The following is a 25,520-nucleotide window of genomic DNA, read 5'->3' as shown; positions in this document are numbered from 1 at the left end:
ATAGTAACTATCTAACCTGACTACAGGTGAATATAATATAGTAACTATCTAACCTGACTACAGGTGAATATGATAACTATCTAACCTGACTACAGGTGAATATGATAACTATCTAACCTGACTACAGGTGAATATAGTAACTATCTAACCTGACCACAGGTGCATATAGTAATTATCTAACCTGACTACAGGTGAATATAGTAACTATCTAACCTGACTACAGGTGAATATAATATAGTAACTATCTAACCTGACTACAGATGAATATAGTAACTATCTAACCTGACTACAGGTGAATATGATAACTATCTAACCTGACTACAGGTGAATATGATAACTATCTAACCTGACTACAGGTGAATATAATATAGTAACTATCTAACCTGACTACAGGTGAACATGATAACAATCTAACCTGACTACAGGTGAATATAATATAGTAACTATCTAACCTGACTACAGGTGAATATAATATAGTAACTATCTAACCTGACTACAGGTGAATATAATATAGTAACTATCTAACCTGACTACAGGTGAATATGATAACTATCTAACCTGACTACAGGTGAATATGATAACTATCTAACCTGACTACAGGTGAATATAGTAACTATCTAACCTGATCACAGGTGCATATAGTAACTATCTAACCTGACTACAGGTGAATATAGTAACTATCTAACCTGACTACAGGTGAATATAATATAGTAACTATCTAACCTGGCTACAGGTGAATATAGTAACTATCTAACCTGAATACAGGTGAATATAGTAACTATCTAACCTGACTACAGGTGAATATGATAACTATCTAACCTGACTACAGGTGAATATGATAACTATCTAACCTGACTACAGGTGAATATAATATAGTAACTATCTAACCTGACTACAGGTGAATATGATAACTATCTAACCTGACTACAGGTGAATATAGTAACTATCTAACCTGACCACAGGTGCATATAGTAACTATCTAACCTGACTACAGGTGAATATAGTAACTATCCTACCTGACTACAGGTGAATATGATAACTATCTAACATGACCACAGGTGCATATGATAACTATCTAACCTGACTACAGGTGAATATAATATAGTAACTATCTAACCTGACTACAGGTGAATATAATATAGTAACTATCTAACCTGACTACAGGTGAATATAATATAGTAACTATCTAACCTGACTACAGGTGAATATAATATAGTAACTATCTAACCTGACTACAGGTGAATATAATATAGTAACTATCTAACCTGACTACAGGTGAATATGATAACTATCTAACCTGACTACAGGTGAATATGATAACTATCTAACCTGACTACAGGTGAATATAATATAGTAACTATCTAACCTGACTACAGGTGAATATAATATAGTAACTATCTAACCTGACTACAGGTGAATATGATAACTATCTAACCTGAATACAGGTGAATATAATATAGTAACTATCTAACCTGACTACAGGTGAATATAATATAGTAACTATCTAACCTGACTACAGGTGAATATAATATAGTAACTATCTAACCTGACTACAGGTGAATATAATATAGTAACTATCCTACCTGACTACAGGTGAATATAATATAGTAACTATCTAACCTGACTACAGGTGAATATAATATAGTAACTATCTAACCTGACTACAGGTGAATATAATATAGTAACTATCTAACCTGACTACAGGTGAATATAATATAGTAACTATCTAACCTGACTACAGGTGAATATAATATAGTAACTATCTAACCTGACTACAGGTGAATATGATAACTATCTAACCTGACTACAGGTGAATATGATAACTATCTAACCTGACTACAGGTGAATATAGTAACTATCTAACCTGACCACAGGTGCATATAGTAACTATCTAACCTGACTACAGGTGAATATAGTAACTATCTAACCTGACTACAGGTGAATATAATATAGTAACTATCTAACCTGACTACAGGTGAATATAGTAACTATCTAACCTGACTACAGGTGAATATGATAACTATCTAACCTGACTACAGGTGAATATGATAACTATCTAACCTGACTACAGGTGAATATGATAACTATCTAACCTGACTACAGGTGAATATAATATAGTAACTATCTAACCTGACTACAGGTGAATATAATATAGTAACTATCTAACCTGACTACAGGTGAATATAATATAGTAACTATCTAACCTGACTACAGGTGAATATGATAACTATCTAACCTGACTACAGGTGAATATGATAACTATCTAACCTGACTACAGGTGAATATAGTAACTATCTAACCTGACCACAGGTGCATATAGTAACTATCTAACCTGACTACAGGTGAATATAGTAACTATCTAACCTGACTACAGGTGAATATAGTAACTATCTAACCTGACTACAGGTGAATATAATATAGTAACTATCTAACCTGACTACAGGTGAATATAGTAACTATCTAACCTGAATACAGGTGAATATAGTAACTATCTAACCTGACTACAGGTGAATATGATAACTATCTAACCTGACTACAGGTGAATATGATAACTATCTAACCTGACTACAGGTGAATATAATATAGTAAGTATCTAACCTGACTACAGGTGAATATAATATAGTAACTATCTAACCTGACTACAGGTGAATATAATATAGTAACTATCTAACCTGACTACAGGTGAATATAATATAGTAACTATCTAACCTGACTACAGGTGAATATAATATAGTAACTATCTAACCTGACTACAGGTGAATATGATAACTATCTAACCTGACTACAGGTGAATATGATAACTATCTAACCTGACTACAGGTGAATATAATATAGTAACTATCTAACCTGACTACAGGTGAATATAATATAGTAACTATCTAACCTGACTACAGGTGAATATGATAACTATCTAACCTGAATACAGGTGAATATAATATAGTAACTATCTAACCTGACTACAGGTGAATATAATATAGTAACTATCTAACCTGACTACAGGTGAATATAATATAGTAACTATCTAACCTGACTACAGGTGAATATAATATAGTAACTATCCTACCTGACTACAGGTGAATATAATATAGTAACTATCCTACCTGACTACAGGTGAATATAATATAGTAACTATCTAACCTGACTACAGGTGAATATAATATAGTAACTATCTAACCTGACTACAGGTGAATATAATATAGTAACTATCTAACCTGACTAAAGGTGAATATAATATAGTAACTATCTAACCTGACTACAGGTGAATATAATATAGTAACTATCTAACCTGACTACAGGTGAATATGATAACTATCTAACCTGACTACAGGTGAATATGATAACTATCTAACCTGACTACAGGTGAATATAGTAACTATCTAACCTGACTACAGGTGCATATAGTAACTATCTAACCTGACTACAGGTGAATATAGTAACTATCTAACCTGACTACAGGTGAATATAATATAGTAACTATCTAACCTGACTACAGGTGAATATAGTAACTATCTAACCTGACTACAGGTGAATATGATAACTATCTAACCTGACTACAGGTGAATATGATAACTATCTAACCTGACTACAGGTGAATATGATAACTATCTAACCTGACTACAGGTGAATATAATATAGTAACTATCTAACCTGACTACAGGTGAATATAATATAGTAACTATCTAACCTGACTACAGGTGAATATAATATAGTAACTATCTAACCTGACTACAGGTGAATATGATAACTATCTAACCTGACTACAGGTGAATATGATAACTATCTAACCTGACTACAGGTGAATATAGTAACTATCTAACCTGACCACAGGTGCATATAGTAACTATCTAACCTGACTACAGGTGAATATAGTAACTATCTAACCTGACTACAGGTGAATATAATATAGTAACTATCTAACCTGACTACAGGTGAATATAGTAACTATCTAACCTGAATACAGGTGAATATAGTAACTATCTAACCTGACTACAGGTGAATATGATAACTATCTAACCTGACTACAGGTGAATATGATAACTATCTAACCTGACTACAGGTGAATATGATAACTATCTAACCTGACTACAGGTGAATATAATATAGTAACTATCTAACCTGACTACAGGTGAATATAATATAGTAACTATCTAACCTGACTACAGGTGAATATAATATAGTAACTATCTAACCTGACTACAGGTGAATATGATAACTATCTAACCTGACTACAGGTGAATATGATAACTATCTAACCTGACTACAGGTGAATATAATATAGTAACTATCTAACCTGACTACAGGTGAATATGATAACTATCTAACCTGACTACAGGTGAATATAGGTAACTATCTAACCTGACTACAGGTGAATATAGTAACTATCTAACCTGACTACAGGTGAATATAGTAACTATCTAACCTGACCACAGGTGCATATAGTAACTATCTAACCTTACTACAGGTGAATATAGTAACTATCCTACCTGACTACAGGTGAATATGATAACTATCTAACATGACCACAGGTGCATATGATAACTATCTAACCTGACTACAGGTGAATATAATATAGTAACTATCTAACCTGACTACAGGTGAATATGATAACTATCTAACCTGAATACAGGTGAATATAATATAGTAACTATACTACCTGACTACAGGTGAATATAATATAGTAACTATCCTACCTGACTACAGGTGAATATAATATAGTAACTATCTAACCTGACTACAGGTGAATATGATAACTATCTAACCTGACTACAGGTGAATATAATATAGTAACTATCCTACCTGACTACAGGTGAATATAATATAGTAACTATCTAACCTGACTACAGGTGAATATGATAACTATCTAACCTGACTACAGGTGAATATAATATAGTAACTATCTAACCTGACTACAGGTGCATATGATAACTATCTAACCTGACTACAGGTGAATATAATATAGTAACTATCCTACCTGACTACAGGTGAATATAATATAATAACTATCTAACCTGACTACAGGTGAATATAATATAGTAACTATCCTACCTGACTACAGGTGAATATAATATAGTAACTATCTAACCTGACTACAGGTGAATATAATATAGTAACTATCTAACCTGACTACAGGTGAATATAATATAGTAGCTATATAACCTGACTACAGGTGAATATGATAACTATCTAACCTGACTACAGGTGAATATGATAACTATCTAACCTGACTACAGGTGAATATAATATAGTAACTATCTAACCTGACTACAGGTGAATATAATATAGTAACTATCTAACCTGACTACAGGTGAATATAATATAGTAACTATCTAACCTGACTACAGGTGAATATAATATAGTAACTATCTAACCTGACTACAGGTGAATATGATAACTATCTAACCTGACTACAGGTGAATATGATAACTATCTAACCTGACTACAGGTGAATATAATATAGTAACTATCTAACCTGACTACAGGTGAATATGATAACTATCTAACCTGACTACAGGTGAATATGATAACTATCTAACCTGACTACAGGTGAATATAGTAACTATCTAACCTGACTACAGGTGAATATGATAACTATCTAACCTGACTACAGGTGAATATGATAACTATCTAACCTGACTACAGGTGAATATAATATAGTAACTATCTAACCTGACTACAGGTGAATATAATATAGTAACTATCTAACCTGACTACAGGTGAATATGATAACTATCTAACCTGAATACAGGTGAATATAATATAGTAACTATCTAACCTGACTACAGGTGAATATAATATAGTAACTATCTAACCTGACTACAGGTGAATATAATATAGTAACTATCTAACCTGACTACAGGTGAATATAATATAGTAACTATCTAACCTGACTACAGGTGAATATAATATAGTAACTATCTAACCTGACTACAGGTGAATATAATATAGTAACTATCTAACCTGACTACAGGTGAATATAATATAGTAACTATCTAACCTGACTACAGGTGAATATAATATAGTAACTATCTAACCTGACTACAGGTGAATATAGTAACTATCTAACCTGACTACAGGTGAATATGATAACTATCTAACCTGACTACAGGTGAATATGATAACTATCTAACCTGACTACAGGTGAATATGATAACTATCTAACCTGACTACAGGTGAATATAGTAACTATCCTACCTGACTACAGGTGAATATAGTAACTATCCTACCTGACCACAGGTGAATATAGTAACTATCTAACCTGACTACAGGTGAATATGATAACTATCTAACCTGACTACAGGTGAATATGATAACTATCTAACCTGACTACAGGTGAATATGATAACTATCTAACCTGACTACAGGTGAATATGATAACTATCTAACCTGACTACAGGTGAATATGATAACTATCTAACCTGACTACAGGTGAATATAATATAGTAACTATCTAACCTGACTACAGGTGAATATGATAACTATCTAACCTGACTACAGGTGAATATGATAACTATCTAACCTGACTACAGGTGAATATGATAACTATCTAACCTGACTACAGGTGAATATAGTAACTATCTAACCTGACTACAGGTGAATATGATAACTATCTAACCTGACTACAGGTGCATATAGTAACTATCCTACCTGACTACAGGTGAATATGATAACTATCTAACCTGACTACAGGTGAATATAGTAACTATCTAACCTGACTACAGGTGAATATGATAACTATCTAACCTGACTACAGGTGAATATGATAACTATCTAACCTGACTACAGGTGAATATAGTAACTATCCTACCTGACCACAGGTGCAAGCCGTCGAAGCCGTAGGAGTAGAGGTCGTCGCCGAGCCCGTTTCCCCCCCAGCCCTCTCCTCCACCGGGGTAGGGTTGGTAGCCGTCTGTGGTGGCCCAGCCCACTCTGAGATGTGTGGCTTCGGCCGTAACGAAGGGTAACACCTGGTCCACCATCAGCTCGTAATACCACTTCCTGTACTGGGCGGAGCCTTCACTCACACCCAGGAAGATGTTAGGCCTCATGCTGCCATGTGGGAAGAAGGAGAACAAGGGGTTAATGCAGGTTAAAGTTCAATACTGGACCAATGTTGATTTCTTGAAGACATCATTTAAACATTCACAGTGTAGGTTGGAAAAAGTATGTGAACCCTGAGGCTAATGACTTCTCTAAAAGCTAATTGGAGTCAGGAGTCAGTTAACCTGGAGTCCAATCAATGAGATGAGATTGGAGATGTTGGTTAGAGCTGCCCTGCCCTATAAACACTCACACAGTCTGAGATTGGAGATGTTGGTTAGAGCTGCCCTGCCCTATAAACACTCACACAGTCTGAGATTGGAGATGTTGGATAGACCTGCCCTGCCCTATAAACACTCGCACAGTCTGAGATTAGAGATGTTGGTTAGAGCTGCCCTGCCCTATAAACACTCACAGTCTGAGATTAGAGATGTTGGTTAGAGCTGCCCTGCCCTATAAACACTCACAGTCTGAGATTAGAGATGTTGGTTAGAGCTGCCCTGCCCTATAAACACTCACACAGTCTGAGATTAGAGATGTTGGTTAGAGCTGCCTTGCCCTATAAACAACACTCACACAGTCTGAGATTAGAGATGTTGGTTAGAGCTGCCCTGCACTATAAACAACACTCACACAGTCTGAGATTAGAGATGTTGGTTAGAGCTGCCCTGCCCTATAAAAACACTCAAACAGTCTGAGATTGGAGATGTTGGTTAGAGCTGTCCTGCCCTATAAACAACACTCACACAGTCTGAGATTAGAGATGTTGGTTAGAGCTGCCCTGCCCTATAAACACTCACACAGTCTGAGATTAGAGATGTTGGTTAGAGCTGCCCTGCCCTATAAACACTCACACAGTCTGAGATTAGAGATGTTGGTTAGAGCTGCCCTGCTCTATAAACAACACTCACACAGTCTGAGATTAGAGATGTTGGTTAGAGCTGCCCTGCCCTATAAAAAACACTCACAAAATGTGAGTTTGCTATTCACAAGAAGCATTGCCTGATGTGAACCATGCCTCGAACAAAATAGATCTCAGAAGACGGAAGATTAATTGTTGATTTGCATAAAGCTGGAAAGGGTTACAAAAGTATCTCTAAATGCCTTGATGTTCATCAGTCCACAGTAAGACTAATAGTCTATAAATGGAGAAAGTTCATCACTGTTGCTACTCTCCCTAGAAGTGGACGTCCTGCAAAGACGACTGCAAGAGCACAGTGCAGAACGCTCAATGAGGTTAAGAAGAATCCTAGAGTGTCAGCTAAAGACTTGTAGAAATCTCTGGAACATGCTAACATCTCTGTTAACGAGTCTACGATACGTTAAACACTAAACAAGAATGGTGTTCATGGGAGGACACCACGGAAGAAGCCACTGCTGTCCAATAAAAACATTGCTGCACGTCTGAAGTTTACAAAAGAGCACCTGGATGTTCCACAGCGATACTGGCAGGATATCCTGTGGACAGATGAAACTACAGACGAGTTGTTTGGAAGGAACACAACACTATGTGTGGAGAAAAAAGTCACAGCACACCAACATCAAAACCTCATCCCCACTGTAAAGTCTGGTGGAGGGAGCATCATGGTTTGGGGCTGCTTTGCTGCCGCAGGGCCTGGACAGCTTGCTATCATCGATGGAAAAATGAATTCCCAAGTTTATCAAAACATTTTTCAGGAGAATGTCAGGCTATCTTTCCACCAATTGAAGCTCAACAGAAGTTGGGTGACGCAACAGGACAACGACCCAAAACACAGAAGTAAATCAACAACAGAATGGCATCAACAGAAGAAAATAGGCCTTCTGGAGTGGCCCGGTCAGAGTCCTGACCTCAACCCGATTTGACATGCTGTGGCATGACCTCAAGAGAGCGGTTCACACCAGACATCCCAAGAATATTGCTGAACTGAAACAGTTTTGTAAAGAGGAATGGTCCAGAATTCCTCCTGACCGTTGTGCAGGTCTGATCCGCAACTACAGAAAACGTTTGGTTGAGGTTATTGCTGCCAAACGAGGTTCACCCAGTTATTAAATCCAAGGGTTCACATACTTTTCCCACCCTGCACTGTGAATGTTTACACGGTGTGTTCAATAAAGACATGGAAACATATTGTGTGTCTGTTTTATTAGTTTAAGCAGACTGTTTGTCTGTTGTTGTGACCTAGATGAAGATCAGATCAAATTTTATGACCAATTTATGCATAAATCCAGGTATTTCCAAAGGGTTCACATACTTTTTCTTGCCACTGTATACAAACAAGAGTACATAAACCTAACACTGGGTTACAACATATCGAGACACATTTTCTATATTTCAATACGTTTTATTGGTAAGTAATTGCTTTTTTGTTTTTTACACTTACTGATAATTTCAAAATAATATTTACATTTTATCTTAAACAATGTAAAGAGGTGTTTGTTCATCTCCCACTTAATTGTATGGATGAAGAATCTGCCATGAAAAATAAACCAATCAACAATAAAAGTTAAATCAGGGTCCATATAATTTCGATCAAAACAAAACATCAGGGTCTCTCAGATTAACATTAATAGTCTTTTATTCAAATAAAATCTTCTAACTCCAACATCTTCTGACATAAGAACAGTCCCAAAATAAATGGACAAGAGTCTCTGGGACACAATCACAAAATACACATTTGTTATCATTAGCTATTTAGAATCTGTTTACGATAAAGGTCTTTACAGGGGTGCTTGACTGCTGTTGTTAGTACAGACCACTCAGATCCTTAAAGAGATGGGTGGGGCTAAAGCTTTAGAGGGTGTGAACGATGCTGAATGGGTGTAGACAAAGAAGGGCTCTCCAGTAGGTATCAAATCATTCAAAGGCCATTTTCTCAAAAGTGAGTTTTCAAGTTAATCAACTTTCTAAGCAAAACCTTCCATGTACCATCATCTGAATATAAAGACTGAGGTCAGAGACATTAGCATAATGGCTGACTGGTGGATTGTATTGAGCCCTGGGCTGTAGTGTTGTATGAGGGAATCCTACTGCACCGGCTCTGACACTCGTCGGATGTGGCAGGGTTTGCAAACTATCACGGATCACAAACGGAAACCCAGCCGCGAGCTTCCCAGTGATGAGAGCCTACCAGATGAGTGAAATATCTTCTATGCTCGCTTCGAGGCTAGCAACACTGAACCATGCATGAGAGCACCATCTGTTCCGGATGACTGTGTGATCACTCTCTCCGTAGCCAATGTGAGTAAGACCTTTAAACAGATCAACATTCACAAGGCTACATGGCCAGACGGATTACCAGGACGTGTAGTGGAGCAGGTCGAGTTTCTAACTACTGTACCTGCTGACATGGTTGACAAGTCGTGTCTGTAGCAGCAGGTCTCTGCCAGGTAGCAGGTTGTCACAGATCAGGTGCTGGTTGGAACGTACCGCCACACCGTGACAGACACACAGGGAACAGAGCACGTCCAGAACCTGTAGGGTTAACATATAGAATAGACCATGATACAGATCAGATGCTGGTTGGACCGCACCGCACCGCCACACCATGACAGACACACAGGGAACAGAGCACGTCCAGAACCTGTAGGGTTAACATACAGAATAGACCATGATACAGATCAGGTGCTGGTTGGACCGCACCGCCACACCATGACAGACACACAGAGAACAGAGCACGTCCAGAACCTGTAGGGTTAACATACAGAATAGACCATGATACAGATCAGGTGCTGGTTGGACCACACCCAACAACTAAATTGTTGTTAACATCCATTCACAGTGTAGGCTACTTTATTGCCTAATCTACAACTTAACTTGATGTTGTTGGCAGTGGAGGAGGTATTGGACATAAAACATCTACAGAGTGGTAAAATGGCTATGCTATTGTCAAAATGGAACGACAGGGCTTTCTACTTCAGGCTCACCCAACACGACTCACTGGAGAGAAAGGACAGGACAATTTCAATCATTTAGACGTGCCAACATGACCAAGCCTTTCAGTAATGTTGGTCCATTAGCTAATCACGTAAAAAACAAGGGGAACATTAAATTATTAAAGTTATTGAGCGCTTTAAGTTGTTCGCTGATGTATTGCGTGAACATCTGTGATTTACAGCTTTACAGTTATATCGATCGCTTCAGATCTCAACTCATCAGCTGAAAAATAAACATTTCCAAACTAATACCTCTTCTAAAAATCAATAACAACTTGATGTTGTTGACAGTGGAGGAGGTATGTCTATGAAATATTGAAACATTAAATGAAATATCGTGACAGAGTGGAATGGTAGAGCCGACCCACTGGTGCAACGTGTTGCTCACAACAGTTATCATCACAATTCAATTGTAAAGAAATAGTGAATAAACAATTCATAGTGCATTCTATATATAATCTCTGTTAAATAGGTAGGACCATCACCCAGCTAGGAGACCATCCATTCTATATATAATCTCTGTTAAATAGGTAGGACCATCACCCAGCTAGGAGACCATCCATTCTGTATATAATCTCTGTTAAATAGGTAGCACCATCACCCAGCTAGGAGACCATCCATTCTGTCTATAGTATATAAGGAGCTGGTTATATATAATACATGGTTTATAGGGAGGTGGTCTCCTCTACCCACCTTGTGGTTATCTATAATACATGGTTTATAGGTAGGTGGTCTCTACCCACCTTGTGGTTATCTATAATACATGGTTTATAGGGAGGTGGTCTCTACCCACCTTGTGGTTATATATAATACATGGTTTATAGGTAGGTGGTCTCCTCTACCCACCTTGTGGTTATCTATAATACATGGTTTATAGGTAGGTGGTCTCTACCCACCTTGTGGTTTTATATAATACATGGTGTATAGGTAGGTGGTCTCTACCCACCTTGTGGTTATATATAATACCTGGTTTATAGGTAGGTGGTCTCCTCTACCCACCTTGTGGTTATCTATAATACATGGTTTATAGGTAGGTGGTCTCCTCTACCCACCTTGTGGTTATCTATAATACATGGTTTATAGGTAGGTGGTCTCTGCCCACCTTGTGGTTATATATAACACATGGTTTATAGGGAGGTGGTCTCTACCCACCTTGTGGTTATATATAATACCTGGTTTATAGGTAGGTGGTCTCCTCTACCCACCTTGTGGTTATCTATAATACATGGTTTATAGGGAGGTGGTCTCCTCTACCCACCTTGTGGTTATATATAATACCTGGTTTATAGGTAGGTGGTCTCCTCTACCCACCTTGTGGTTATATATAATACATGGTTTATAGGTAGGTGGTCTCCTCTACCCACCTTGTGGTTATATATAATACATGGTTTATAGGTAGGTGGTCTCTACCCACCTTGTGGTTATCAATAATACATGGTTTATAGGTAGGTGGTCTCTACCCACCTTGTGGTTATATATAATACATGGTTTATAGGTAGGTGGTCTCTACCCACCTTGTGGTTATCTATAACACATGGTTTATAGGGAGGTGGTCTCTACCCACCTTGTGGTTATATATAATACATGGTTTATAGGTAGGTGGTCTCCTCTACCCACCTTGTGGTTATATATAATACATGGTTTATAGGTAGGTGGTCTCTACCCACCTTGTGGTTATCTATAATACATGGTTTATAGGTAGGTGGTCTCTACCCACCTTGTGGTTATATATAATACATGGTTTATAGGGAGGTGGTCTCTACCCACCTTGTGGTTATATATAATACATGGTTTATAGGTAGGTGGTCTCCTCTACCCACCTTGTGGTTATATATAATACATGGTTTATAGGTAGGTGGTCTCTACCCACCTTGTGGTTATCTATAATACATGGTTTATAGGGAGGTGGTCTCTACCCACCTTGTGGTTATATATAATACATGGTTTATAGGTAGGTAGTCTCCTCTACCCACCTTGTGGTTATCTATAATACATGGTTTATAGGTAGGTGGTCTCTACCCACCTTGTGGTTATATATAATACATGGTTTATAGGTAGGTGGTCTCTACCCACCTTGTGGTTATATATAATACCTGGTTTATAGGTAGGTGGTCTCCTCTACCCACCTTGTGGTTATCTATAATACATGGTTTATAGGTAGGTGGTCTCCTCTACCCACCTTGTGGTTATCTATAATACATGGTTTATAGGTAGGTGGTCTCTGCCCACCTTGTGGTTATATATAACACATGGTTTATAGGGAGGTGGTCTCTACCCACCTTGTGGTTATATATAATACCTGGTTTATAGGTAGGTGGTCTCCTCTACCCACCTTGTGGTTATCTATAATACATGGTTTATAGGGAGGTGGTCTCCTCTACCCACCTTGTGGTTATATATAATACATGGTTTATAGGTAGGTGGTCTCCTCTACCCACCTTGTGGTTATATATAATACATGGTTTATAGGTAGGTGGTCTCCTCTACCCACCTTGTGGTTATATATAATACATGGTTTATAGGTAGGTGGTCTCTACCCACCTTGTGGTTATCAATAATACATGGTTTATAGGTAGGTGGTCTCTACCGACCTTGTGGTTATATATAATACATGGTTTATAGGTAGGTGGTCTCTACCCACCTTGTGGTTATCTATAATACATGGTTTATAGGTAGGTGGTCTCCTCTACCCACCTTGTGGTTATATATAATACATGGTTTATAGGTAGGTGGTCTCCTCTACCCACCTTGTGGTTATATATAATACATGGTTTATAGGTAGGTGGTCTCCTCTACCCACCTTGTGGTTATATATAATACATGTTTTATAGGTAGGTGGTCTCTACCCACCTTGTGGTTATCTATAACACATGGTTTATAGGTAGGTGGTCTCTACCCACCTTGTGGTTATATATAATACATGGTTTATAGGTAGGTGGTCTCCTCTACCCACCTTGTGGTTATATATAATACATGGCTTATAGGTAGGTGGTCTCCTCTACCCACCTTGTGGTTATATATAATACATGGTTTATAGGTAGGTGGTCTCTACCCACCTTGTGGTTATATATAATACATGGTTTATAGGGAGGTGGTCTCTACCCACCTTGTGGTTATATATAATACATGGTTTATAGGTAGGTGGTCTCTACCCACCTTGTGGTTATATATAATACATGGTTTATAGGTAGGTGGTCTCCTCTACCCACCTTGTGGTTATCTATAATACATGGTTTATAGGTAGGTGGTCTCTACCCACCTTGTGGTTATCTATAACACATGGTTTATAGGTAGGTGGTCTCCTCTACCCACCTTGTGGTTATATATAATACATGGTTTATAGGTAGGTGGTCTCCTCTACCCACCTTGTGGTTATCTATAATACATGGTTTATAGGTAGGTGGTCTCTACCCACCTTGTGGTTATCTATAATACATGGTTTATAGGTAGGTGGTCTCCTCTACCCACCTAGTGGTTATATATAATACATGGTTTATAGGTAGGTGGTATTCTCTACCCACCTTGTGGTTATCTATAATACATGGTTTATAGGTAGGTGGTCTCTACCCACCTTGTGGTTATATATAATACATGGTTTATAGGTAGGTGGTCTCTACCCACCTTGTGGTTATCTATAATACATGGTTTATAGGTAGGTGGTCTCCTCTACCCACCTTGTGGTTATATATAATACATGGTTTATAGGTAGGTGGTCTCCTCTACCCACCTTGTGGTTATCTATAATACATGGTTTATAGGTAGGTGGTATCTACCCACCTTGTGGTTATCTATAATACATGGTTTATAGGTAGGTGGTCTCTACCCACCTTGTGGTTATATATAATACATGGTTTATAGGTAGGTGGTATTCTCTACCCACCTTGTGGTTATCTATAATACATGGTTTATAGGTAGGTGGTCTCTACCCACCTTGTGGTTATCTATAATACATGGTTTATAGGTAGGTGGTCTCTACCCACCTTGTGGTTATATATAATACATGGTTTATAGGTAGGTGGTCTCCTCTACCCACCTTGTGGTTATATATAATACCTGGTTTATAGGTAGGTGGTCTCTACCCACCTTGTGGTTATCTATAATACATGGTTTATAGGTAGGTGGTCTCCTCTACCCACCTTGTGGTTATATATAATACATGGTTTATAGGTAGGTGGTCTCTACCCACCTTGTGGTTATCTATAATACATGGTTTATAGGTAGGTGGTCTCTACCCACCTTGTGGTTGCGTCCATGTTTGTCTAGCAGAGAGATGATTGACTTGATGTGTCCCTCCTTGATGATGTTCAGAGCTTCAGGACTTTCCACCAGGACACAGTGAAGGACCTCCAAGATACCTGAACACAACCAGTAGAGTTAGTAGCACACCAACACCCTACTAACCTAAACTAACTAACCCTAACCCTAACCCCAACCCTACTAACCTAAACTAACTAACCCTAACCCTACTAACCTAAACTAACTAACCCTAACCCTACTAACCTAAACTAACTAACCCTAACCCCAACCCTACTAACCTAAACTAACTAACCCTAACCCTAACCCCAACCCTACTAACCTAAACTAACTAACCCTAACCCTAACCCCAACCCTACTAACCTAAACTAACTAACCCTAACCCCAACCCTACTAACCTAAACTAACTAACCCTAACCCAACCCTACTAACCTAAACTAACTAACTAACCCTAACCCCAACCCGACTAACCTAAACTAACTAACCCTAACCCTAACCCCAACCCTACTAACCTAAACTAACTAACCCTAACCCTAACCCCAACCCTACTAACCTAAACTAACTAACCCTAACCCAACCCTACTAACCTAAACTAACTAACCCTAACCTCAACCCTACTAACCTAAACTAACTAACTAACTAACCCTAACCCCAACCCTACTAACCTAAACTAACTAACCCTAACCCAACCCTACTAACCTAAACTAACTAACCCTAACCCCAACACTACTAACCTAAAATAACTAACCCTAACCCTACTAACCTAAACTAACTAACCCTAACCCAACCCTACTAACCTAAAATAACTAACCCTAACCCTACTAACCTAAACTAACTAACCCTAACCCCAACACTACTAATCTAACTAACCCTAACCCCAACACTACTAAACTAACTAACCCTAACTCTACTAACCTAAACTAACTAACCCTAACCCCAACACTACTAAACTAACTAACCCTAACCCCAACACTACTAAACTAACTAACCCTAACCCTAACCCCAACACTACTAAACTAACTAACCCTAACCCTAACCCTACTAACCTAAACGAACTAACCCTAACCCCAACACTACTAAACTAACTAACCCTAACCCTAACCCTACTAACCTAAACTAACTAACCCTAACCCCAACACTACTAAACTAACTAACCCTAACCCCAACACTACTAAACTAACTAACCCTAACCCCAACACTACTAAACTAACTAACCCCAACCCTACTAACCTAAACTAACTAACACTAACCCCAACACTACTAATCTAACTAACCCTAACCCTAACCCTACTAACCTAAACTAACTAACCCTAACCCTACTAACCTAAACTAACTAACCCTAACCCTACTAACCTAAACTAACTAACTCTAACCCTACTAACCTAAACTAACTAACCCTAACCCTACTAACCTAAACTAACTAACCCTAACCCAACCCTACTAACCTAAACTAACTAACCCTAACCCTAACCCCAACCCTACTAACCTAAACTAACTAACCATAACCCTACTAACCTAAACTAACTAACCATAACCCTACTAACCTAAACTAACCCTAACCTCAACCCTACTAACCTAAACTAACTAACTAACCCTAACCCTACTAACCTAAACTAACTAACCCTAACCCTTGATGATGATGAGAGCTTCAGGACTCTTCACAAGGACACAGTGAAGGACCTCCAGGACATATGGAGAACGGAATTACAAAACCCCAACAAACGAGTTATAAACACCAACAAACAGGATCCCTGAATGCCAGACGAGTTATAAACACCAACAAACAGGATCCCTGAATGCCAGATGAGGTATAAACACCAACAAACAGGATCCCTGAATGTCAGACGAGTTATAAACACCAACAAACAGGATCCCTGAATGTCAGACGAGTTATAAACATCAACAAACAGGATCCCTGAATGCCAGACGAGATATAAACACCAACAAACAGGATCCCTGAATGTCAGATGAGGTATAAACACCAACAAACAGGATCCCTGAATGCCAGACGAGTTATAAACACCAACAAACAGGATCCCTGAATGCCCGACAAGGTATAAACACCAACAAACAGGATCCCTGAACGCCAGACGAGGTATAAACACCAACAAACAGGATCCCTGAATGGCAGACGAGTTATAAACACCAACAAACGGGATCCCTGAACGCCAGACGAGGTATAAACAACATCAGAGTGATTCCACCAGGATACAGAGCAGAACCTCTGGCTCTATCTATTGGCAGATAATCAGCTTATTTTTACCTAATGGCTTAATACAAGTAATGTATCTTATTTCTAGATATTTTACCTTAACACAACCATTTTCTTAGGTTAAAATAAGCTAAATTATCTGCCAAGCTTAGTACGAAAAAACAAGAAAATAAAACACATTTTAAATGAATTCTTAAATATAAGACAATATTAGATTTTACTTTTTGCAGAGTATCACCAGCTACCAGTCAGCCTCTACTGTGTAACGACCATCCTAGGGTTGAATGGCGGGAACCCGGTTACTGAGATTTACGAGGATGTACCGCCTAAAACCTCTCCCTTTTCCCGTGATAAATAATTGCGAGAAACCGGTAAATTCGAATACATTATTTATATGAACAGCAAGGCGTGAAATGGAACTGTTAAATTATATACAATGTCTAAATCAACAGCCTCTGCATGATGAATCATCAACGCTCAGAGTGGGGACAGACAGCCCATCTCAGGATGGAGCACAGTTCACAATGCATGTAGTCATCTCATCATGAAAACTTTTCTTGTGACAGGTAGGCCTGCATTTGCTGCAGCATAGTCTAGTCCAGGGTTTGGCAAACTCGGTCCTGGAATCAACCAGAGGCCATGAGCTGATCACGCGTGCACACGTGAAAGCGACCTGCGTTCCATTACAATTCTAAAGACAAAGGAATTCTCCGGTTGGAACATTATTGAAGATTTATGATAAAAACATCCTAAAGATTGATTCTATACTTCGTTTGACATGTTTCTACGGACTGTAACGGAACTTTTGAAACTTTTTGTCTGAACTTTCGCCTGGACTTGCCCGCGCCTCATGAGTTTGGATTTGTTTACCAAACGCGCTAACAAAGGAGGTATTTGGACATAAATCATGGACTTTATCGAACAAAACAAACATTTATTGTGGAACTGGAATTCCTGGGAGTGCATTCCGATGAAGATCATCAAAGGTAAGTGAATATTTATAACGCTATTTCTGACTTTTACTGACTCCACAACATGGCGGGTATCTGTATGGCTTGTTTTTGTGTCTGAGCGCCGTACTCAGATTATTGCATGGTGTGCATTTTCCGTAAAGCTTTTTTGAACTCTGACACAGCGGTTGCATTAAGGAGAGGTTTATCTAAAGTTCCATGTATAATACTTGTATCTTTTATCAATGTTTATTATGAGTATTTCTGTAAATTGAACTCTGAATATTCGCCGGGTGTTTTCGAGGCACAACGTTACTGACCATAAAGCGCCAACGTAAACTGAGATTTTAGGATATAAATATGAACTTTATCGAACAAAACATACATGTATTGTGTAACATGAAGTCCTATGAGTGTCATCTGATGAAAATCATCAAAGGTTAGTGATTCATTTGATCTCTATTTCTGCTTTTTGTGACTCCTCTCTTTGGCTGGAAAATGGCTGTGTGTGTTTTTTGTGACGCGGCTCTGACCTAACATAATCATATGGTGTGCTTTCGCTGTAAAGCATTTCTGAAATCAGACACGATGGGTAGATTAACAAGAAGTTAAGCTTTAATTTGGAGTATTGCACTTGTGAATGTATGAAAGTATTTTAGAATTTGTCGCTCTGCCTTTTCAGCGGAATGTTGTAGCCATAAGAAGATTACCAGCTCAGCATCAAGCTTTGAGTATTTGAATCAGCTGTGTAGTGCTGGGGTAAAAAACTAAACGTGCAACCGGGGAGAGGGGGGGGGGGGGTGTAAAGATCGTAAAGATTATATATGTTTTAAATTGCAGCTGCAGAGTTTTAAAAAAAGCCTATCACCTGAATATCGTTGCGTTAAATCAGTGCACGCACGAGCAGTCTCTAGCAGTCTCTAGCAGTCTCTAGCGGTCTCTAGCGGTCTCTAGCGGTCTCTAGCAGTCTCTAGCAGTCTCTAGCAGTCTCTAGCAGTCTCTAGCAGTCTCTAGCAGTCTCTAGCAGTCTCTAGCGGTCTCTAGCGGTCTCTAGCGGTCTCTAGCAGTCTCTAGCAGTCTCTAGCAGTCTCTAGCAGTCTCTAGCAGTCTCTAGCAGTTTCTCTCTCTCCATCAACAACATTCAAATTGCATCCAAAATAGATCATCCTGTTCCAGATTGATATTCAGTGCATTCGGAAAGTATTCAGACCGCTTGACTTTTTCCAAATGTTACGTTACAGCCTTATACTAAAATTGGATTAAATCAATTAAAAATCCTCATCAATCTACACACAATAACCCATAATGACAAAGCAAAAACAGGTTTTTCAAAAATGTTGCTAATTTATTAACCCTAAAAAACAGAAATACCTTATTTACATAAGTATTCATAACATTTAATATGAGACTCGAAATTGAGCTCAGGTGCATCCTGTTTCCATTGATCATCCTTGAGATGTTTCTACAACTTGATTGGAGTCCACCTGTGGTAAATTAAATTGATTGGGTATGATTTGGAAAGGCACACACGTGTCTATATAAGGTCCCACAGTTGACAGTGCATGTCAGAGCAAAAACCAAGCCATGAGGTCGATGGAATTGTCCGTAGAGCTCCAAGACAGGATTGTGTCGAGGCACAGATCTGAGGAAGGTTACCAAAAAGGTCAAAAAAAATGTCTGCAGCATTGAAGGTCCCCAAGAACACAGTGGCCTCCATCATTCTTAAATGGAAGAAGTTTGGAACCACCAAGACTCTTCTAACAACCCAATGGTCACTCTGACAGAGCTCCAGAGTTCCTCTGTGGAGATTGGAGAACCTTCCAGAAGGACAACCATCTCTGCAGCACTCCACCAATCAGACCTTTATGGTAGAGTGGCCAAACGGAAGCCACTCCTCAGTAAAAGGCACACGACAGCCCGCTTGGAGTTTGCCAAAATGCACCTAAAGGACTCTCAGACCATGAGAAACAAGATTCTCTGGTCTGATTAAACCAAGATTGAACTCTTTTGGCCTGAATGCCAAGCGTCACATCTGGAGGAAACCTGGCACCATCTCTACAGTGAAGCATGGTGGTGGCAGCATCATGCTGTGTGGATGTTTTTCAGTGGCAGGGACTGAGAGACTAGTCAGGATCGAAGGAAAAATGAACAGAGCAAAGTACAGAGAGATCCTTGATGAAAACCTGCTCCAGAGCGCTCATGACCTCAGACTGGGGGCGAAGGTTCACCCTCCAACAAGACAATGACCCTAAGCACACAGCCAAGACAACGCAGGAGTGACTTTGGTACTCGTCATTATGCATAGGGTCAGACAAGTGAAAATTATTGTAAGTAAAGAAAACTTTAAACTCGTCTCTCAATTTAAAAAAATGTGTCAATACTTTGATAACCAGCTCAATTCTGTATGTTGTAAAAGCGTTACATGGCCATTGCCCATATCATTGCATAGTGCAGGAAATACACAAGAGTTCAGGGGCCTTGCTTTAACAAAGTGAACCATTTTCACTGTAGTGTCCAAAACGTCTTTCAAGCTGTCAGGCATTCCCTTGGCAGCCAGAGCCTCTCTGTGGATGCTGCAGTGTACCCAGGTGGCGTCGGGAGCAACTGCTTGCACGCGTGTTACCACTCCACTATGTCTCCCTGTCATGGCTTTTACGCCATCAGTACAGATACCAGCACATCTTGACCACCATTTGATGTCACAAAGCTGTCACAAAATATCCTCTCCTGTTGTCCTGGTTTCCAGAAGAGGATGTCTTCCTTAATTGACCCCCCCATAAACGTAACGGACATATAACAGGACCTGTGCCAGGCCCGCCACGCCTGTTGACTCATCCAGCTGTAACGCATAGAATTCACTGAAGCAGTAATTGTTTCAAAACATCTCCTGCCATGTCACAGATGCGTCGTGAAACAGTGTTGTTTGATGAAGGCATTGTCTGTATAGTTTCTTTGGGGCCTTTTCCCCCAGCATTGTGCCAGCCATATCCACGGTAGCAGGAAGAATGAAGTCCTCCACAATAGTATGGGGCTTGCCTGTCCTAGCCACTCAGTAGCTCACCATATAAGACGCTTCTAGCCCCTTCTTATTAATGGTATCTGTTGCGTTTATACATGTCTTACTACTCGAAAGACATCTTAATTCTCGCTCAAAAAACTCCCGTGGCTTATTTTTCAAATTGGCATGTTTTGTTTCTAAATGTCTGCGCAAGAGTGAAGGTTTCATCGAGTTGTGAGATCGTACTTTTGCACATATAACACACTGTGGCTGAGGAAAGGCACTACTCCCAATATAAGTGAACCCCAAATCAATGTAGTTCTCATCATTATTGCGCCTCTTCGACGGTCCAACGTCCCTGTCTGTTGTTCGGTGCTTTCCCGGTTAAGGGGGCAGTAGCTCTTCGGCTGCATCAGATTCACAGCTGTCAGTGTCCATGCTAGCTGGGCTAACAACAAATGTAGAATTACTGATGCTAGCATTGGATGTGCTCGTGGAAGCAGAACAACTTGTGTCGTCGACAGGTGCAGGTGTAGTACTGCTGGTAGTAGCAGTGCTACCAGTAGAGCTGGTGTGTGTTTCTATGGACTCGGGCCTTACTTTTTTTAACCATTTACACATTCTCGAGCAAACTTAATGAGCAGCAGCTAAGTTTGGCTACATACGGACCGTTAGTGGAATTCCCACGAGAGAGCAGTGGTTAATTTGATTGGATGTTAATTATTTGACTAGGCTTCCTGTATTTGACTTTGTGTTGTTATTTCGCTGTTTAATTTAAAAAACAATTATTTTATTATTGGCAGTGAAACGAGGCTACTCAGACGAGGGAAAAAAACTCACCCAAATGTACGGCCCCGTTGGAAAATACTGTTTGAAAATGTGAATCACATTTCACACTGAGTTAGGCTAACATTATGAAAGCTATATAAGCTTCAGCCTACTAATTATACAAAGAGGCCCTATTATATTTCAACATTTAAATAATATCCGCTATATACCAGCCTATACCAGCCTATACTAGCCTATACCAGCCTATACTAGCCTATCCCAGCCTATAGCCTATACCAGCCTATACTAGCCTATACTAGCCTATACTAGCCTATACCAGCCTATACTAGCCTATACTAGCCTATACCAGCATATACTAGCCTATACTAGCCTATACTAGCCTATACCAGCCTATACTAGCCTATACCAGCCTATACCAGCCTATACCAGCCTATACCAGCCTATACCAGCCTATCCCAGCCTATACTAGCCTATACCAGCCTATACCAGCCTATACCCGCCTATACTAGCCTATACCAGCCTATACCAGCCTATACTAGCCTATACCAGCCTATACTAGCCTATACTAGCCTATACCAGCCTATCCCAGCCTATACTAGCCTATACCAGCCTATACTAGCCTATACCAGCCTATACTAGCCTATACCAGCCTATACTAGCCTATACCAGCCTATACTAGCCTATACCAGCCTATACTAGCCTATACCAGCCTATACCAGCCTATACCAGCCTATACCAGCCTATACCAGCCTATACCAGCCTATACTAGCCTATACAAGCCTATACTAGCCTATACCAGCCTATCCCAGGCTATACCAGCCTATACCAGCCTATCCCAGCCTATCCCAGCCTATCCCAGCCTATACCAGCCTATCCCAGCCTATCCCAGCCTATCCCAGCCTATACTAGCCTATACCAGCCTATACTAGCCTATACTAGCCTATACCAGCCTATACCAGCCTATACCAGACTATACCAGCCTATACCAGCCTATACTACCCTATACCAGCCTATACTACCCTATACTAGCCTATCCCAGCCTATACCAGCCTGTACCAGCCTATACCAGCCTATACTAGCCTATACCAGCCTATACTAGCCTATACTAGCCTATACCAGCCTATACCAGCCTATACCAGACTATACCAGCCTATACCAGCCTATACTACCCTATACCAGCCTATACCAGCCTATACCAGCCTATACTAGCCTATACCAGCCTATACCAGCCTATACTACCCTATACCAGCATATACTACCCTATACCAGCCTATACCAGCCTATACCAGCCTATACTAGCCTATACCAGCCTATACCAGCCTATACCAGCCTATACCAGCCTATAAAAGCGTATACCAGCCTATTATTTGTATGCTTTTGAATGACACTGATTTATTCTCGGGTTGTGACATTTGTAAAATACCGGGAAAATATTCAACCCTAGACCCTCCTCACTGCACCAGTCATCTCTAATTCACCGCTCCTCGTGTTCAAACCATTCCCCCCTCACACTAATTGAAGAGGCCATTCAATAGGAGATGGAGAGCGGGCTTGTCAATGGAGAGTGTTGACAAGTGTATTCCGCTGTGTTTGAGGTTGTGTCCAGGAGTACGAGGATGAGTTCAGGTGTATTCCGCTGTGTTGACGTTGTGTCCAGGAATACGAGGATGAGTTCAGGTGTATTCCGCTGTGTTGAGGTTGTGTCCAGGAATACGAGGATGAGTTCAGGTGTATTCCGCTGTGTTGACGTTGTGTCCAGGAGTACGAGGATGAGTTCAGGTGTATTCCGCTGTGTTGAGGTTGTGTCCAGGAGTACGAGGATGAGTTCAGGTGTATTCCGCTGTGTTGAGGTTGTGTCCAGGAGTACGAGGATGAGTTCAGGTGTATTCCGCTGTGTTGAGGTTGTGTCCAGGAGTACGAGGATGAGTTCAGGTGCATTCCGCTGTGTTGACGTTGTGTCCAGGTGTACGAGGATGAGTTCAGGTGTATTCTGCTGTGTTTGAGGTTGTGTCCAGGAGTACGAGGATGAGTTCAGGTGCATTCCGCTGTGTTGAGGTTGTGTCCAGGAGTACGAGGATGAGTTCAGGTGCATTCAGATGGGCCTCTCTAGGTGAGAGAGTGTGGAGGAAACGCACTCCATCCCACCTCTGTTACTTACATTAGAACAAGAGTGGCCACCTGTCAACTATAAATGTCTCCTTATTCTGTTCTACAATATTCAACCCAGAAATAGACTGAGTGACTGGGGATCTGCTTGGAGGGTTAAGCACATGCTCGCAGAGATATATGTTTGTATGGCGTGAGCTATGCGGCATGTTAGGCGTTTCATAACTCTGGTGGAATGAGTGGCCGTCCTGCTCGTCTCTAGCTTTCATCCACCTACGTACACGCTCAGAGGAGAGGAGGGGGAAGGAGAGGAGAGGGAAGGAGAGGAGAGGAGGGGGAAGGAGAGGAGAGGGAAGGAGAGGAGAGAAGAGGGAAGGAGAGGAGAGTCCACACTGCAGCCAACACGTTCATTCTTTACAGCAGGAAGTAGAAATATATATTTATTTCTATTTCTCCCTCTCTCCCTCAACATCCTCTATCTCCCTCCTCCTCCTCCTCCTCCTCCTCCTCCTCCTCCTCTCTCCCTCAACGATCAAGATCCCTCCCTCCTCGTCCTCTCTCTATAGCTCCCTCCTCATTTTGTATCCCTCTTCCTCCTCCTATGTCTCTCTCCCTCCTCCTCCTCTCTCCCTCAACGATCAAGATCCCTCCCTCCTCGTCCTCTCTCTATAGCTCCCTCCTCATTCTGTATCCCTCTTCCTCCTCCTATGTCTCTCTCCCTCCTCCTCCTCCTCCTCTCTCCCTCAACGATCAAGATCCCTCCCTCCTCGTCCTCTCTCTATAGCTCCCTCCTAATTCTGTATCCCTCTTCCTCCTCCTATGTCTCTCTCCCTCCTCCTCCTCCTCCTCCTCTCTCCCTCAACGATCAAGATCCCTCCCTCCTCGTCCTCTCTCTATAGCTCCCTCCTCATTCTGTATACCTCCTCCTCCTCCTATGTCTCTCTCCCTCCTCCTCCTCTTCATCCTCCTCTGTGTCTCTCTCTCCTTCTCATTCTCTCCCTCCTCATTCTCTCTCCCTCCTCATTCTCTCTCTCCTCTCTCTCGCTCCTCCATCTCCCCCCTCTCTCTCCCCCCTCCTTATCTCTCTCTCCCACCTCCTTTTCTCTCTCTCCCACCTCCTCCTCTCTCCCTCCCTCCTCCTCCTCTCTCCTCCTGTCTCTCTCTCCCTCCATCTCCCTCCTCATTCTCTCTCCCTCCTCCTCCTGTCTCTCTCTCCCTCTTATTATCTCTCTCATTCTCTCTCCCTCTCCTTCTCATT

The 25,520-nt window shown here is 40.4% G+C and overlaps 1 protein-coding gene across 1 annotated transcript in view; it reads right to left on the bottom strand.

Annotated features, from left to right (window-relative positions):
- Positions 1 to 24,248, bottom strand: part of LOC129842275 (ryanodine receptor 2-like) — a gene marked incomplete at its 3' end in the record, with an annotated part of 104,955 nt that extends 80,707 nt beyond the window's left edge. The window contains exons 1-4 of the mRNA XM_055910756.1: positions 23,769 to 24,248; positions 15,190 to 15,321; positions 10,359 to 10,492; positions 6,806 to 7,047 (exon numbers count right to left, since the gene is read on the bottom strand). Coding sequence (XP_055766731.1) covers positions 6,806 to 7,047; positions 10,359 to 10,492; positions 15,190 to 15,321; positions 23,769 to 24,248 — 988 coding nt within the window. The remainder of the gene's footprint in view (positions 1 to 6,805; positions 7,048 to 10,358; positions 10,493 to 15,189; positions 15,322 to 23,768) is intronic.
- Positions 24,249 to 25,520: the final 1,272 nt, after the last annotated feature.

The sequence above is a fragment of the Salvelinus fontinalis genome, unplaced genomic scaffold (assembly GCF_029448725.1).
Source record: "Salvelinus fontinalis isolate EN_2023a unplaced genomic scaffold, ASM2944872v1 scaffold_0028, whole genome shotgun sequence".
In the NCBI taxonomy this organism is placed as follows: domain Eukaryota; kingdom Metazoa; phylum Chordata; class Actinopteri; order Salmoniformes; family Salmonidae; genus Salvelinus; species Salvelinus fontinalis.
This window is presented reverse-complemented; position numbering and strand designations above follow the sequence as displayed.